At 48.3% G+C, this 17,715-nt stretch overlaps 1 protein-coding gene across 1 annotated transcript in view; it reads left to right on the forward strand.

Moving 5' to 3' along the window:
• CACNA2D4 (calcium voltage-gated channel auxiliary subunit alpha2delta 4) overlaps window positions 1-17,715 on the forward strand; it is a 125,121-nt gene that overhangs the window by 39,402 nt on the left and 68,004 nt on the right. The window contains exons 18-25 of the mRNA XM_058852793.1: window positions 2,363-2,434; window positions 6,628-6,689; window positions 7,382-7,449; window positions 7,566-7,611; window positions 9,058-9,155; window positions 11,327-11,420; window positions 12,395-12,490; window positions 14,820-14,947. Of these exons, the coding sequence (XP_058708776.1) occupies window positions 2,363-2,434; window positions 6,628-6,689; window positions 7,382-7,449; window positions 7,566-7,611; window positions 9,058-9,155; window positions 11,327-11,420; window positions 12,395-12,490; window positions 14,820-14,947 (664 nt within the window). The remainder of the gene's footprint in view (window positions 1-2,362; window positions 2,435-6,627; window positions 6,690-7,381; window positions 7,450-7,565; window positions 7,612-9,057; window positions 9,156-11,326; window positions 11,421-12,394; window positions 12,491-14,819; window positions 14,948-17,715) is intronic.

A 17,715-nucleotide genomic window follows, 5' to 3' on the forward strand; every position in this document is an offset into this window, starting at 1 on the left:
GGGAGACAGCTGAGATAAAGGGATCTGATGCTATAGATATGCACTTAAACAGGTAGGACAAACAGAGCAGCGAGAGGATCAAAGTAGCTACCACCACTAGTGTAGGCCAAGTAGAAAGGCAACATCAAAGGAATTTGGGAGGTGGAAGAGTGGCAAATTGAGAAAAGGAACACAGCAGAACTATGTAATGTGGAAAGCAAGACAAAAATAAGAGGTTTTACATGCAGTGGAAGCACCAAGACACAAGTTGCCAGTGGCTTTATGTAGGTTCACTCATCTCTTGCTCCCATTGTAGTTTTCTCTCTCACTGGAGCTAATTTTAGAGCTAATCCTCTTTGCCTAGTTTGCTATTTAAAAAAAAATAAATTGGGAAATGAAAGAAATTTGCTTTTCTCTCATATTTATTTGGCTAGTGGGTTCCTGTCTGACCAACTGACATGGATACCTAACACAAATACAATACCAAGTGTAAGGTTTCTGTCCACAAGCAATCAGAGTAAAACTATCCAGGGGACAAAAAAAAAAAAAAATCATGAAGCCAGCATGAGAAACAAAAGCCACTTTGTGTTCCTGTACTGCATCTTCCAGAAGGAAGAAAGGTCACAGGCACAGAGGGTGCAGAGACTTTCAGTGACGTGAGCGTATCTGCAGTGTGACTTCAGCAAGTCTAGAGGCTCTGGAGATACACCCACTGCAGCAGAAAGCTGCCAACATTTCAACACTCACATTTGTAGCTGTGGTATTAGATCAGTGACAGACTCAACATCAGTGGCAGTATAATCTCAGCAACACTGATAAGCAGCACATTCAGGCTGGAAAAAATATGCCCGAGTGCTAATGATGTGTAATACAGCCGGCTGCAAAAAGAGATCCAGGAGAGGGAAGTTGGCATTGTCTGAAAAACACCCAAGGGCTTGCTGTAAAGCACCAGAGGGATATTCACAGTGTGGGGGAAAAAGGGGAAGGGACAAGGGTCTGGAGGGGGGAAGGCAAGGAGTGGCTGAGGTCTCTTGGTCTGTTCAGGCTGGAGGAGACCGAGGGGAGCCCTCAGTGCACTCACAGCTTCCCTGTGAGAGGAACAGGGGCAGGCACTGATCTCCTCTCTGTGCTGACACTGACAGGAGCCGAGGGATGGGCAGGAGCTGGGCCAGGGCAGGTTTGGGGTATCAGGAAAAGGTTTTTCCCCCAGAGGGTGTTTTGGGAACAGCTCCCCAGGGCAGCGGACACAGCACCAGAGCTCAAGAAGTGTTTGGACAATACTCACAGGCACATGGTGAGACTCTTGGGATGATGCTGTGCAGGGTCAGGAGCTGGACTTGATCCTTGTTTCCAGATGAGGATATTCTACGATTCTAAACCCAGAATCCATAGCAAATCCTGCAGGCTGTCAGACCAGAAGAGAGAGTATGCTGAGGCTCTGGAAGAAGGTCAAACACTCTTAGCCAAAAAAGGAGTAATAGTACCAGTCAGTGTTTTCATTTCCAAGATGTGGGCCTTGGGAAACATGAGCTTCATATTCTAGGTCTGTAAATAACCCACATCAAACAGCCATAATAAACAAAAGCGTGGCCTTGTAAAGCCAATGCACTTGAGACTGGCTAGCACCTGAATGGAGGCCTGTCTCTGGAAGTAAGGAAACAATTTGTGAATGAGTAAGTTACTTCCCACCTATTTTTTTCTATCCAGCCTGAAGCAATAGACTTGATATGTTCTGGCAGGCTGGACCTGCAGTCAAAGCCTCTGTACTTGTGGAAAAATTTCCTGGATCTTTCTCACAAGAGGCTGGGAGTCACTGCAAAAATTACCTTTTACCTTTGGAACCTGTGTTGAATGAAGTGGTCTCACTGCCTACCCTGCTCTCATACAGTCTCGCTTTGCTGTGCTAAACAGCTGCTTTGCTGCACCTCAGAAGTGGTGCTGAACACAGCCTATAATTTATAAATCAGTTTTAGAAACGTCAAAGAGCTTTGGATTCAGTCTGAGGGAGTTAGTGGGTTTCTCAGTTTTCTCCTCTTCCAGGCTCTCAAAGCACTGTGCTAATGAATTTCTGGCTGCCAAACAGTGAAGTCTGTAACTGGGACTGGCAATTTCATAGATTCCAGATCCTTTCTTTTTGCTAAAAGACATATCAGCAAGCTTTCAAGATAAACTATTACTATTGTGTACCACTTATCAGCTTGACTGTCCAAGGATTCTGATCACTGCAAACAGGATTTCTGTCTAAACGAAGCAAGACAGAGCTGGGGAGGAGAGGGAACCAACAGTGATTCTTTCTGCCAGCCCCTGTGTGTTAATGACAAGTGGCTCTGTTAATTCCTGCCCTGCTTGGAGACACTAACACCAAACTTGTTCACCTCTGCAGCTGAGAAGTGCTATGATCAATGGGGAAACAGGCTACCTCTCCATGGATGTGAAGGTCCCCGTGGACAAAGGGGTAAGAAATTATCCTTCTGTTCAAGTCACACCAGGGGAGTGGATGGGAAGTGGACACTGAAAAGCCACAAAGGATGTGGTTTTTAATGTTCAGCATCCCTGAAAGTGAGGATTTTATTGTTTCACCACATATATAATGCATGTGTTAAAGGTGTATGAGAGAGCATCGTTAGCACTGCTCGTTATACCTACCAAGATTCTGCTCTCAGAAAGGTACTGGAAATGTCTCTCAGCTCCCAAAAAGCATGTTGTTCATTGTTTATAGGGCTGTGAAATGAATCAGAGTTCTTCAAGAATTAGAATAGGGGAAGACTATGCTGAACTCACTTAGACAGAAGGAGATTTGGAGATTATTTTGCCACCCTCTTTCCCTACCCAAAACCACTCATGAAAACTTTGTCCCTCACTTCGTCAGAATGCGATTCCCTTTATCCAGGTCCAGGATTAAATTTCTATGCAAATATTAGCAGACATTTTATGGAAAGTCCTGGTGAAATGGAGACTTTTGAACACTCCCTACCAGCTCTAGGGCAGAGTTATACATCTTCCTTTGGAATCAGTACAAATTTATCTCGTACATTTATGTTCACTGGTACTTTTTCATTCACGTTTATTTAACTCTCTTGAAGATTTTGGCTTTCATCATTTCCTGTTAGGAAGTATTCCAGAGTCCTGCAAGTTACACTGCCCAGAAGTCTTCTATATTTCAGGAAAATTTTCCATCCTTTATAGAGAGCTTTTTTTTCAGTGCTCCCATGCTAAGCCACAGTCAGCACCAATTCCAACAAACCAAATGCTCACAGGCACTGCTGAAATGGGGCCATTTCCTAATGAAGACACCTCTCTGCTTCCTCTAAATGGTTGCCCTGCTAGATCTTGTCACTACATTTTTTTTCTCTCTGTTCTTGGTGTTTGCAATTCTCCTGGACCTGTCAATGCCTTTGCTTTTCTTCTCCTGGGCATTGCTGACACCTGCATTTGAAATATTTGCACACTTTTCAGCTATCATGGTAGTTCCTGTTGACTCTTCTGTCCTTTCTGGTGCCCAAGTACCAGGGCTTCACTGAATTATGTGACTGTTTCCCTGTTGCTCTCTACAGAGCAGCTATTCTCTGCAGTAGGATATTTCTGAACAGGGAGCCCCCAATCTCCTTTCTTCTGCCCCTTCCATTTTTTTTCTCCCTCCCACAGCTGCGCTGGAACTGCCGCCCTCACTTCTGTGTTTCTTAGCTATTTTTTCCAGTTGCCATTTTTCCACCAGAAACCCACTTCTCCTTTTCATCCAGCCTTTCTAATTTTAAGGGCTGCTGAGACACTTTTTTCAGTATGCAGAGAAATGTTCTATTTTGTCTTGCAGATAGATCCCTGTACAGGAGGGCTGCTAAGGCAGAGTCTGTTCCTCCCATTAGATTTTCTCCCCTCGATGGCCTGTTGTTTACTGTTTCTTTTTGTCTACAGTTCTGCAGCTGGTTCTCCCTCCATATCTTATTTATGCCCACTTTAACTGATTCTTTGGAATAAAAGTTCATGAGAAGCTGTTTCAAGTACCTTATATAAACCCATATATATTGCATGTCTTTTATTTCCTTCATCCATTACCTTAGTTATTCTATCAGAAAAGTAATCAAGGTTTTAGAGCAAGAGCTATTCTTTGTAGGTCTAGATTGCTTCTTTTGCTAGCTAAACCTCTTTGTGCACCCTCAATAAAACCTCTTCTGAGTCATCCAATGGTATCTTTTAGTTCAATATTTTAGAGACAGCCTTCTGCTCCCCTACCCAGAGGAAAAGGAAGATAACAAAAAAGTAGCCTTGGTAAAGAGATATTATTTGTTTCATTCTGCAGCTCTGGAAGCCTTACGAAGCACAATGGGGGACTGAGGCTGAGTCTGTGTCAGTTTTACATACACATGGGGTGGAAACGAGAAATGAAGCTTAGTAATTCCCACTTGTACTCTGCTAAATGATGAAGCAGAGCAGCATTGAAACAAAGAAAGTGCTGACAGAGCCTTGAAACAAAGAGAATGAGGCAGCCAGACTGTGGAGAGAAGACGTGAGTGAAGGGGATAGAAATTATTCTGTCAGCCACGTAAATGTTGGTACCCCACGTTGATATCAGGAAGGTATCAAGAACAGAGATAGAGAGGAAAAAATAAGGAACAAATACAGGAGGCAGTTGTTAGGGAGTTCCAGGGGCAGAAGTGCCTTTGCTTGCAGCTTGAGTACAGAAGGGCTGTGACTGTGAAAGCAAAAGAGAGAGGACATGGCTAGGAGTCGTGGCAAACCTCTGGTAATGGCAGTAGCCAGGCCTGGATGCCTAGCACAGCTTCCAGTCTGGCAATCCACTGTTCCCAGACTGCAGGGGATGGCAGTCAGCCCCCTGTCACTGTGCCAACACGTCCATCTCTCCTCCCTTGATCCCCTCTGTGCGGCAAAGTCCTGCCCGAGCATCCTCAGCCCCACTTGGCTCAAGGGTGCCTCTGCTCCTCTTCCATTCCATGGCAGTGCCTCCAGCTGTCTTGGGGCTGGCTGAGCACTCACCAGAAGAGGGGCAGGTCAGGGGAAAAAAGGAGGAGCAGAACAAGCCCTGCTAAAGGAAAGGGTCTCAGAGTAGTTGCCAGGTCCTTCCTGTGCATCCCCACCTCCATCATCAGATCAGACAGGCAAGAAAAGGAAGGGTTAATACCTTTTGTACCACCCACAGCCACCAAAACGCCACCAAGGGATATTCTTTGGGGGTGTCACAGCCCTCTGGAAGATCCTGCACGCTAAGAGAAATAACTTCATGGGAAGGGCTATTTAAAAATTGGGATGGACCGCCCAGGGAGGTGGTGGAGTCACCATGCCTGGAGGTGTTCAGAAATGACTGGATGTGGCACTCACTGCAATGATCTGCTTGACAAGGTGGTGATAGGTCAAAGGATGGGCTTGGTGATCTCAGAGGTCTTTTCCAGCCCCGATGATCCTGTGATTCTGTGTGGTCCTGGCCCAGCAGAAGATGCTGTTGTTCAGCAGTAGAGTTGCCACGCATGGAGAGAGAGGAGAAAAGGGGTTAAGCCACCTGCCAGCACCTCAGCTAACAACATCCTGAATGCCCATCACACCTAATGATATCCCCATCCCTGTCAGCACACTGAGCACAAACTCGGTGCACACTGTGGAGCTGGAGCCTCTGCGCCTCGCTCCACTTCCAGGGCTGCTCAGCTCGAGCAGGTTAGAGCAGGCTTTCCCTGGGGAACACTGAGTTTTCTGAGTTTGCTCCTCTGTCTCCCACACACATCCTCTCACCTCGTTCTCAGACTGGTTCTAGGATTTTAAACATATTAGGGTTCATATACTGGCATAAGGCTTGGATAGAAACTTTCCAGAAACTTTTCTCCTTTGGAAAAGCGTTCCACTGAAATCAACACTTTCCTACAGGAAAAGGCCGGTCTGGCAAACAGATGAAGTTCTGAAGCAGCTTTCAATAATCTGAAATGTCTTCAGTTGAAATGTCAGTCTGAAAAAAATATTTGCGTGCGAATCAAAATGGCTTGGATTTGAAACGGCACTTTTCTCCCAAATTGAAAATGTAAATTTTTTTTAACTGATTTTTTTAACAAAATTGGAATATGCCAGTGTTTTGTCCCACTTTGGCGTGAAAGCAAATGTCAGGAATATCAGCATTTCCCACAGGAGTGGGGAGACTTGGCCCTGGCTGCCCACCCACGCAGAGGATAGGTTTGTAATTCTACCTCTCCTTCAACTCCACCCCTCCTTCCTATCTGCCCTGAGCCCCCCTCCTGCTGGAGATGATGATGATGATGATGATGATGATGATGATGATCATGATGATGATGATGATGATGATGATGATGATGATGTGCAGAGCTGTCAGGAAAGTGCAGAAGAGCAGCAGGGCCCCAGCACGTGTGCTTGGAGGCAAGAGGGAGGGCAGCTTCCCCCCAGCCCTTCCTGCAGCTGGTGCAGCCCTAGAACAAAGAAAGGTTTATCTGAAGCCCTGGTTGGAAAGATAGAGCGGCTGCCTGCATCCTGAAAGTCTCGAGGTGCTGGATATGCTGAATACTGACACTCATCCCAGCCTCCAGGCAGCCCTAGCAGGGTGTGAGGGGTGGTTTGCTCAGCCTTGGGGACATTATCCCAGGTCCCCATCATTGCTCTGCCTCATGGTCTCTCTTATTCATTCTCTTCTTTCAGAAACGTGTTCTCTTCCTCACCAATGATTATTTCTTCACTGACATCAGTGGCACACCCTTCAGGTGAGCAAGGACTTGTGGCACCAATACAGTATATCAGAAGTCTGATCAGGGACAGCAGATCAATCCCTTCTCTTCATAAATCTTGCTACAAGTCATGAGTAGAGCAGTAGGAATAATTGACTTCTTTGTTCCTATCGCCGTTAAAATATTATTTGGGGTAAATTCAAAAGGAATACTATGATTTACCTGAAATTCAGAATCTGAAAGCTATACCTTAGGTAAAGCACGTTGTTTCATTTCAGAGAAATGAGGCAGCTTAAATTTTCATTTCCACTGAATACAGTATACAGTTCTGGTGTATGGCTTTTAAAAAACCCCAACATTGTTGTACACTGAAAATTATAAAACAACAAATAACAAATGAAGCAAATTGTGTGGGGGGAGAGGGGAGGGAAGGGTGTTGGTTTTATTCCCCCAGCTGAAATGGTTTGAAACTGGCAGAGATTTGAGAGATGTTATCATTGACCTGAACCTACAATGTTGGCCAAAAAAATTGTCCCCAGCAGTGTCTCGTAGCTCTACAGACAGGTTGTTTAGCTCCCTGTGCTGAAGTCAGATCTCACTTAATCCTCTTCTGATGATGTTCTTTTCTTTAATAGCTGTGGAGGGAGTTAATGTCTTTAAGGGTTGTGAGTGCAGGGAATGACCCCTTTCCTTGCTGACAAGCCCTCTGTTTCCCTTCTTGCCTGCAGCCTGGGTGTTGTGCTGTCCAGGGGGCACGGGGAGTACATTCTGCTGGGGAACACTTCAGTGGAAGAAGGTGGGTTGCTCTGGAAGGGACAAGGGAGCTACTCTGAATGTCACCACTTCTCCTTCAGAGCCTGCATGTGTCTGTCTGCTTCCTCACTGAATACCCCATGTGCTCTCTGCTTTCAGGTTTACATGACCTGCTCCAGCCAGACCTGTCTTTAGCAAATGAATGGTAAGTGGAGGAAATCCTGTCAGTGACACAGGACTTTGTCATGGTATTTGGGCAAAGTTCCCAGCAATCTGGTTTGAGTTCAGCACCCTCTGTGGCCCAGGGAAAAAGCAATGCTGTTCAGGGGCTGTACCTGCGAAGACCTGAGTGTCTCCAGACGATTGGGCTTCACCTCCTCCTTTGGGAGATCCCACCAAGACCTGGCACATTCCTCTCCTAAGAAACAGCTGAGATTTATCCTCAGTCTTCTGTGCTCAGACTTACTTTTGTTCCTCCTCGTGCTGCTCAGAATTGTCTTACAAAACCTACACTATGTCAGACCTGTTAGGGAATTTTGTTGCAAGCTCGGTGAGAGATTGAAGTGCTTTTTTAAATCCTAGTTTATTTTTGGTTGGCATCCATCTGAACTGAGCCTAGACCTAACTTCTAGTGAACACGGAAGTGATTTATGACCCCTGTTTCAATAGCGAGCAGAACTTATGGTTTTGCTTGGTTTGGATCTGAAACAGGGTGAAGCACGGCACTTTCCATTTATTGCTGTGAGGTTTGGGGTTTTCATGAACCCAACATTCAGCCCCACTCAGTCACATGAACCCAGGCTGTACCAAAGCCAAAATAACTATATTCAAGCAGCCCTGCACCCCTTCTCACCTCTCATTACACTGTCAAGTTTCACAAGCAGCACATTTGAGACACAAACAGCGACTTCTCCTTCTACTCCTGACTTCAGGTGTCAGCTTACCACACTTTACATATTCATTTCTCTTAGACTTTTCTCATAAATCACTCCTTTCAGCCCCTTTATGAGTTTTAATTCTCTCTTATAACCCCTTCCTCTCCCTTGTCCTGACAATGGAGCAGTCAAAATTGGGAGCAAGATTACAAGGCTGGTTTCCCTTATAGCACAGAGCATTTCTAATACATTCTTCCACTTCTCCCCAAACTGTGTCCTGTGGCTCCTGCAGATGTGTCCCCGTGGGACAGCTTTTGTTGTCGCCATATCACACTGCAAGATCATTCCTCACCTCACATTTTGTTCCTCTGTCTCTTATTTTTTCTGTTCTTGGTCTGGTCTCACACTGCCCATGACCCTCTGCTTTTCAGGTCTCTCCATCACACTGTTATTACCTGTACAGGCACATGAACACATCTTGCACAGCATCACCCAGGAAACCGCTGGCAGATTTGGAACAGCTCTGTTGCATTGTGAGCTTATGCTGGAGAGCACAGAAAACCCTCCTGAGCACAGCAGTCAGGTTAATTGGTGTTTGGGTTTGACTTTCAGCCACACTGTTCGATATAGAGTGGGCACAACACGCAGCAGTGGTAAAGACTTTGCAGAGCAGGGTTTCTTGCTGGCTTTCTTTTTGCAGTTATTATCATGCAGGAGCGTTTGTTTGACTGTGGTTTCTCTTTGCCTTTTTGGATTTCTTCTCCCCTTCCCACCAGGATTTACTGCATCACCGACATCGATCCCGACCACCGCAAGCTCAGCCAGCTGGAGGCTGTGATCCGTTTCCTCACTGGAGAGGAGCCTGACCTGGAATGTGAGTCCCAGGCACTGCAAGTGCCCCGCTGGGGTTTTCCTGTACCCATCACAAGGGAGAGGGGACTGTGACAAACTGATTGGTGTCAGACTGAGCCCCTGTGGCACTTGCTGACACAGGCAGGACTGAACTCAAGCCCAGATTAATTCACAAGTGGAGACTGAACTCAAGCCCAGGTTAATTCACAAGTAGAAATGAGCTGAGGATCCACCTCCTTGTCTCTGTCAGAAGATTTTTTTCCATTTCAAAGCTGACATATAATTCAGCCTTATTGGAGGTCTCAGCATAGAAAATACTGGAAAGTGGAAGGCTTCAATAAAAAAGAAAAAAGAGCTTGGCAGGGGCTGCACACCAGGTTTAAGACAGACTGACTGACTGGCCTAGAGGGGGCAAAGGCAGGAGAAGCCAGGAAAAGTGCTGAGACAACTCTCTTTCCCTGGGACACCAGGCATCATCCTCCAAGGGCTCACAGTGCCCTCTGGAGAGATGGGTTCTTTCAGAACAAAGATTATTAATTTTGTTTTCCAAACACAGCAGGTAACTGATCCAGAATTAAAAAATGATTACAGGATTATTATCTTTCCTGCTCCCCCTGCTGCTCATCCCTTGCACCAGGTCCCATTTTCCTGCAGCTGATACAGCACCACTGGAGAGTGGTCTCTGTCAGGGGGCAGAGATGAGCAGCTGTGCATGGGAATTCCTTACAGCTGTTTGGTTTTAGGATGTCCTTCAGCCCCCTTAGTTGAGCCTACTACAAGCTTTTGCATGTAATGCTGCACCTGAGAGTCACAAACCTTAGGTGCAAGAATGGGAATCTTGTAAAAATCCAGTAATCCTTCCTCTCTTGCACAATGTGAGCAGACCCCTCCCGGCTGTCCTTGGAGTAGGCTGGAAAGAGATGTATGAGTTGAAGAGGCCAGGGAGGAGGAAAGTTTCAGGAGAGCTGACTTGGAGAAATATGCAGGCTTGGAAGTGCTGTGGAGGAAAAACAAATACGATTTGAACACGTGAATCCTAGACACGGGGTCCTGAAGAAGGAAAGATCTCGTGGTGGGCTCTGATTTTGAGGCTTGAATAACAACAGCTATGGAGAGAAGGATCCTGAGATCTGTGACAAAGAAATTTGGGAGAACTTGAGCTAAAACATTAAGGGACACCTGGAACATCAACCCAGAAAGTTTCAGCACAAGAAACACTGAAAGGGTGGGTCCATCTAGAACAGCACTGAAAGGGACATTTCTGCAACAAGTTCTCAGAGATTAGTGCGAGCAGGGCAATACAGAAACAAAGCAGGTCACAGAAATGGGGTTCTGGGGCATGTCATTTAGCACATGATCATACCTTGAACTTCCCTAATCACTTCTTAGCTCCAGTCCAAAGTGGATTAGACTGGTAGCCTGGACTGGCTTGAGCATCTGGTGAAAACCAGGACAGGAAAATGTTTTGTGGCTCACAGGAAGGAAGGAGGGCTAACAGAGAAGCCAGTGAGCAAAGGGACAGAGGAGAGGCCATAAAAAAGTCTCTAGTGGTTTTGAAGGACGCTACTTGAGTGGAAGGTGTCGGCTGGAATCCTCTCTACAGGATACCCAGAAGAAAGGTCAAGGCAGGGATTTGAGGCAAAAGCTGTGGACAGCCTGTTCAATAAAATAATTGACAGTCTAATGAATAACTTCATTTGAAAGCCTCTCACTTGCCCACACTTGTGTGGGCACCACCCTTCCACAGAGTTTGCAGGGGAGCTGGTCTGATGATTTTGGACATTAGGAAGAAATTCTTCACAGCAAAGGGTGATTAGTACTCAGAACAGCTGCCCAGGGAGCTGGTGGAGTCACTGTCCCTGGAGGCGTGTAAGGAAAGACTGGAGGAGGCACGGAGTGCTGTGGTGTTGGGTCATAGGTTGGACTTGGAGATCTCAGAGGCCTTCCCCAACCTCATTGATTCTGTGATTTTGTGATCCTGGCTTTAACATCTACTCTTGTGTTTTCCACCACCCAGGTGTTAGGACCTCTTCTCTGCCCTGTAATGGGAGGCCTCCTTTTTGTGCCACATTGATCCACTGTCCTGGACAGGCAGATGCTCCTTACCAAGAGACTCTCTAAAAGGAAAGATGTTTTCTAGGGAAAAACATGTCTTTTTCTCCTGATTTTTGTTTATCTTTTTTTTCTCCTTAGGTGATGAGGAGTTGGTCCAGGAAGTGCTGTTTGATGCAGTGGTCACTGCCCCCATGGAGGCCTACTGGACAACATTAGCCCTCAACATGTCCTTGTAAGTGTAGGAGACATAAATGTGGATAGAGCACCACTGAAGATGCATCTCCAGATGCTATGGGCTTATGCAGTGCCTGAAATAGTCACAAACTTCTGCACAGCATACAAGAAACTGTAGAAATAACTCAAAACACTGATATAAATAGCATCATTGCTTTAGAAATAGATTGAAAAGTGTCTCTCAGGAGTGAACTTCAGTAAGCTGGGCCTCCTCGGGAGAGTCTTTAGTTTGGTGAGGGTTTTTCTGGTGGAGAAAAGGGAGTTTGGTCTTGTCTCTCGTGGTGGTACCTCCAGATTGAACCTCAGGAAGACAGCGGACAGGCTGGCTTCAGTAAACAACTTTGTATTTTGTTATTTCCAGTGAGGCACCTGTTGCTGGTGGTGTCTTGTATCCCGTCACACAGATCTTCTTTCAGCAGACAACGTGTCACTTACAGATACACATGGCCACTGGACTCCTGTCCCCCTTTCAGCTCCCTGTATCCCTATGCTAACACACACTGAGCCAGTGACAATCCTGCTAGGACCCCCAATGATCAGCACAGCTTTAAATAGCTACACCAACTCTTTGGTCACATTCTGCTACCCTGGCCATTCTCTGCACCTCTGATCCAGCCATTCTCCTTCTGCAGTTCCTCTCCTGCACTTCAGCCTTGTGAGAGTAGCCTGGAGCAGGACTAGCAGGGGCAGAGGAGCTTATGGCCTACTTAAAAGAGACTGAAATAAGCAGACCTCAAAGGTTTAAGTCTGAGCATGAGTCTTAAACCTGCCAGTTGTCAGCCAGTAACAACCTGTTGCCATTAGCAGGGAGAGTCACTATCACTCCTGGTGTAAATGGATTCTATTGCAAATGAACCTGGGACCAGGTCTCCAGATGTGGTTTCAAGTTTGAAAGGCTCTCAGCCCGGGGCAGGGATCGTGGCTGTTCTTGTGAGAACTGTTTGCTTCTGCTTGTGTGTTTCTGTTGCACAGGGACACCGAGGCAGGCATTGAGATGGCGTTTCTGGGCACTCGGGCTGGACTCATGAGGAGTGCCCTGTATGTGGGCTCTGAGAAGATTTCCAACAAGTAAGTCCCTAAACTGCATCAAGGTGTTTTTGTCAGTGTCTCTGAAGGGGCAGCATGAAATCACCACCAGCCTTAGAAATGCCTCTGAGGAGATAGAATGGAAAGAACCAACACCTCGATGGCATTAATGCTGATTCACAGAATAAGGGTAGGGGGCCTTTTTCTTCCTGTCCTTCCTCTTTTGAGTTTTTCTTAAAATACAGTCCCCAAGTGCATTCATTTGAATGAAACCCTTTCAACCATTCAGTCAGCTGACACAGAAAATGCCCACAGTCCCTACATATCCCCAGGACCATTTTGCAGTGCAAAGGCTCTGCACTCCAGTGCCCCAGCAACATTCCAGCTTGGCTGTGTTTGATCTTTCTGTCTCAATTCCTCTTCCAGATTTATGCTGTTCTGCCTCTCACCCTGCCCACATGGCAGCAGCACCCCAGTGCCTTGCAGTGAGGCGTTAAGTGATGTGACTGACATCTGTCACATCCCATCCACTCTCTTGTCCTCTCCCTCAAGGCAGAAGTGTGTGTGCACTGAAGGGCTTTGACGTGGAAACGGTAGTTTGCATTCTGTTGCATTTTGGATACGCAGGCTGCTGCATACTGCTGTAGGAAAGGACAGGTCACAGAGGCACACCAGCAGATGGAACAGAAAGGGACCATGTGGGTGGTGGTCATTGGCTTCTTGGCAGCTGTTTCACTGTCCCCAAGTTCCCCAAACACGAATCCTACACTCAAGCTCTGCTGTGCCTGAAAGGTGACACTCCTCATGTGTTTGAGGCAGGCTGAACAATTCAGAGTAGTCAGTTTCTGGCAACAAGGGAGAAATGCTGTGTGCTGCAGGAGGCTAATGTGACAATTCCTCATTCCCCACTGCTCATCGGGAACAGCGTTCAATGCTTTAAACAGTCACAATCACCACTCTGCAGAGACAGACCCCCACATATCCCGCAGGAGATATTCTGCAATCCCCTGAAATCAGGAACTATCATTAGGTCAAAACATACAGCAAAACAAGAGCCAGAAAACAAAGGGATTTGCCAGACAAGCTGTATGAACCTGCAGGGAAGCAAATGACCTGATTTTCCTGAGGTCTGTCCTGAGCACCCACTGCCTGTCGTTCCATACTCCCAGGACACATCTTCATGCCTTCAGAAGCACCTCTTTGCTCAAGCACTTCAGTTCCTGCCTCTCTAGGAATCACAGAATTGTTAAGGGATTGGAATGGACCTTAAATATCATCTATTCCTGACCCACTCTGCCATGGGGAGGGACACTTCCCACTAGACTAAGCTGCTTATCCAACCTGGCCTTGAACACTGCCAGGGCTGGGGCATCCACAACCTCCCTCAGCAACCCATTCCAGCTTCTCACCATCCTCACAGTAAAAGATTTCTTCCTAGTATTTTACCTAAATTTCCCCTCTTTCAATCTGTACCCAGATTTCATTTGGGGCAGGCCGCTTGTTTTCGTAGGAGCCTTCCTAATCCCTTTTCCTCACCTGCTCCCCATCCCCTGCAGTAACTAAATGGCCACAAGCCAGCCTGCTGCCCCCGCTGCTCGCGGGGTGTCATTCACGGTGTCCCCTCAGTGCTCCCCGGTGTCCCCTCAGTGCTGTCCCGGTGTCCCCTCAGTGCTGCCCCGGTTCCCCTCAGCGCTCCCCGGTGTCCCCTCAGCGCTCCCCGGTGTCCCTTCAGTGCTGCCCGGTGTCCCCTCAGTGCAGCCCGGTGCTCCTCAGCGCTCCCCGGTGTCTCCTCCGTGCAGACCCGGTTCCCCTCCGTGCTGCCCCGGTGTCCTCTCAGTGCTCTCCGGTGTCCCCTCAGTGCTGCCCCGGTGTCCCCTCAGTGCTGCCCCGGTGTCCCCTCAGCGCTCCCCGGTGTCCCCTCATTGCTCTCCCGGTGTCCCCTCATTGCTCTCCCGGTGTCCCCTCAGTGCTCCCCGGTGTCCCCTCAGCACTCCCCGGTGTCCTTTCAGTGGTGCCCCGGTATCCCCTCAGTGCTGCCCGGTGTCCCCTCATTGCTCTCCCGGTGTCCCCTCAGTTCAGCCCCGGTTCCCTCCCGGCCCTCAGAGCCCGCCGCCCGCCCGGGGCCGCCGCCGCGGGCCTGGCCCGGGCCAACAGCGGCACCTGGCGGCGGGCGCGGGAGGCGCGGGGGCGCGGCCGCCCCTGAGGAGCGAGCGAGGGCCCGGCCCTGCCCCGGGGGGACAGCGGGGGACAGCGGCCACACCGCCTGCCCTCGGCCCGGGAAAACCCTGGGTGATAGCTGCCGGCGCAGGCCTCCCGCTGCCTCAGGGCTGCCGCTCCTCCGCGCCCTGATCAAGATGTTTTCTCCCGGCAGGAAATTCCTGACACAGAAGGACAAGGAAAGCATCTTCACCATGGACCACTTCCCTCTGTGGTACCGCAGGGCGGCCGAGCATCCCCCCGGCAGCTTCATCTACAGCATTGTCTCGGAAGATGATTCAGGTAACCCCAGCCTGAACACAGAGCAGGCAGGGGGAAAGAGAAAAAAGGCTTTTCACACTTTGTATCCCACACCGCGCCCATCCCGACCCCTTTATCCCTAGTGGGAAGTTCTGACACCTGCCCTCTTGGCGGTTCCTTCGCAGCAGCGAGGGGCAGAGAGCTCATGGCCAGGATGCTGATGACAGCTGGAAGATGGAGCTGCGGGGAAGGCAGGCAGGAGCGAGTAATGCAGGGCTACAGAAGAGGAGAAGGATGGAAATGGAGTGGAAATGCAGGGCTTGGGTAGATGGAAAGGTTTGGGGAGGCAGAAGCTGGGGGAAGACAAGGTGGGGCTGGAATGCACACGGAACATGAGAAGGGAACAGGAAAGGTATGGCAGAGGGAATGAGACACATGGGTGCGGCCAGGCTCGGGAGGGAGCAGCATCAGCCCTGCTGCACAGCAGTAACAGCTGGCACTGGTGAGGGACCAGCACACAGTCAGGAAGCCTAAGTTCAGAGGGCGTCATTTTTTCCATCACCACTTTCCATGGCAGGAAAGGATGGGTTTGTTATGGAAAAGGGTGGAGGGGAAGACTTTTCCATAGCATTGGTGGCCTGCATCCTTCTAATCCTAGTACTGGAACACGGCATCTCTTGCTCAGCAAAGTTCAAACACCAGAGGAAAGCAAGGAGTGGCTTTTCAGTATCTCTTGCTTGGGTTGTTTCCTGTGAGTATGCAGGGCCAGCCAGGACCCTCTCAAAGGCTGGAAGAGAGCAGAAGAGCCTAAAAACAAACAAGCAAAACAAAATATTCGTGTGAGACTCCTCCACAGAAGGCAGAAATCCCCTCTGTGCTCCTCCCTGGCCCCTAGCTCTCCATCTCTGTCACAGAGCTCAGCACTGTAGCTGTTAGAGCTTTTTGTGGCACGGTGGTGGGAGTCTGGTGGGTGGGAAAGCAAGCAGCAAAGAGAAGAAAACCAGCCTGGGAGGAAAGAGATGAACCAGGATGTGAAGGGAAACGAATGGAAGGAGAAAATACTCGAAACCTACAAAAGCCTCTCTCTCCCCAACACCCTTACATCTCACTTAAAAGGCAAGTGTGGAGAGAGGGGGAGATGGCAAGAGGAACCTTTTACTCCCCTGCAAGCCATGGCTCTTTGGAATAGAGAGTGGGTTGGAAAACCAGGCAGTGACACCCTGTGGGACCTCCTAGGGCAGCCATTCCCCAGGCCACAGCAGTCACTGCTGCCTAAACACTGGGGCTGTGGCTTGCCCTGGCTTTCTTAGAAGTCACAGCTAGCTTTGGATAAAGACAGAACACAAGGAGCTGTCACTGCTCTTTGTTTTACACAGCTGTGGGTCAGAAGCTTTGGTCAAGTTTTCCAGGTGAGAAAACCTGGAAACCCTGCAGGCACCTTGTAAGAGGTAGCACTTGGCCCTGAAGACCTGGTGTCCTAAACTGTAAGGGAGATTATTAGTCTTTAGGGATGAGCATCTGGGCTCAGAGAGACTCTGATCCATGGGGTCACACAATATGCCTGGAAAGGGTCAAGAAACAATACCCAGTGGTTCACTGCAAAGCAGAGTCCAGGCCCTTCCTTGACATCTGATGAAGCAGAGCTGCCCCACATTTTAGCCAAAATAGGCCACCCAGTTTCTTATTAAATTCTATCACATGCTGAAGTCTCCTTTTCATGTCTTCCACGAGTCCCCTGCTGTGACAGGAGGTTTTTCATGGCAGATGGACTTCTAATCATCTAAGAAAGAAAACCCCCAAGAGCTCTCTGCTGGGGAGGAAACCAGCAGGAAATAACTGCAATTCATCAGAATCATTTATGCACAGCACCTCCTTCCAGTGTCCAGAAGTCTCAGAAATAAAAGGACAGCAGAGAAGCCTCTGCATGTCAAGTAGTACTGTTCTTGCAACCCAGATTTTTCATGTGTTGGGTGGGGGTTTTTTTTCCTAGAGATCCTAAGTGTATTTTGCCTCTTTATCCCATCCTCGAACAAGACATTTGAGTTTCACCGTAAAGGCAGGATCATGCTCGAGGTGTGTGAGCTGAGTATTTGTTTCACAAGGCTTTTATTGCTTTTGACACACTTGAGCAGGTTAATCTGCCTTTGATCAAAACCCAAAACCAAAATAGTGAGAGCCTGCAGGCTAAACTGTGGTAGGCACTGAGCTGTGCTCTGGACACACATAGAATGATGAAGGCAGACGTGGAGAGCAGTAACAACGCTGGAGGTGTGGGGAAGGAAAGAATCCCTGACCCATCTGTCTGAGCAAGAGGAGGGAACCAGGTGCACACTTCATAGATCAGACTGCCTTTCTGTCCAGTCCTGCCACTTCCCAAAGAGGTGCCCCAGCTGAAGATAATCTAATAACTTAAAATATATATATATATATCTGCCGCATGGGCAAGGCTGAAACAACTGCACTGACAAAGAGATGGGGTTCAGTTGCTTGAGCCCACCCAGCCATGTGATTTGAAGTGCCCAGTGGGAGCTCAGAGATCTGCACAGGGCTGGCAGATGTGGCACAGGACCTACAGGATGCTTAAAGCAGCAGCTCATAATTGGGAAACCCTGGGAGTTTAGGCAGCAAAGTCCCAGAAGAGTTTGTTTGTGAGATGGAGTGCACTCTGGGAGCAGCTGGAAGTGCTGTGCCTGCAGTTTGTAATGCTGGCCTGGCTTGGGTGAGAGTCAAACATAAGCCTGGCCTTTGCTGTGCAGGTGTTGTCAGAATTACCTGTCCTGCTTCTCCTCTGTCCACAGAGTTTAGATGGT

This window comes from Poecile atricapillus, chromosome 18 (genome assembly GCF_030490865.1).
Source record: "Poecile atricapillus isolate bPoeAtr1 chromosome 18, bPoeAtr1.hap1, whole genome shotgun sequence".
Taxonomy (NCBI): domain Eukaryota; kingdom Metazoa; phylum Chordata; class Aves; order Passeriformes; family Paridae; genus Poecile; species Poecile atricapillus.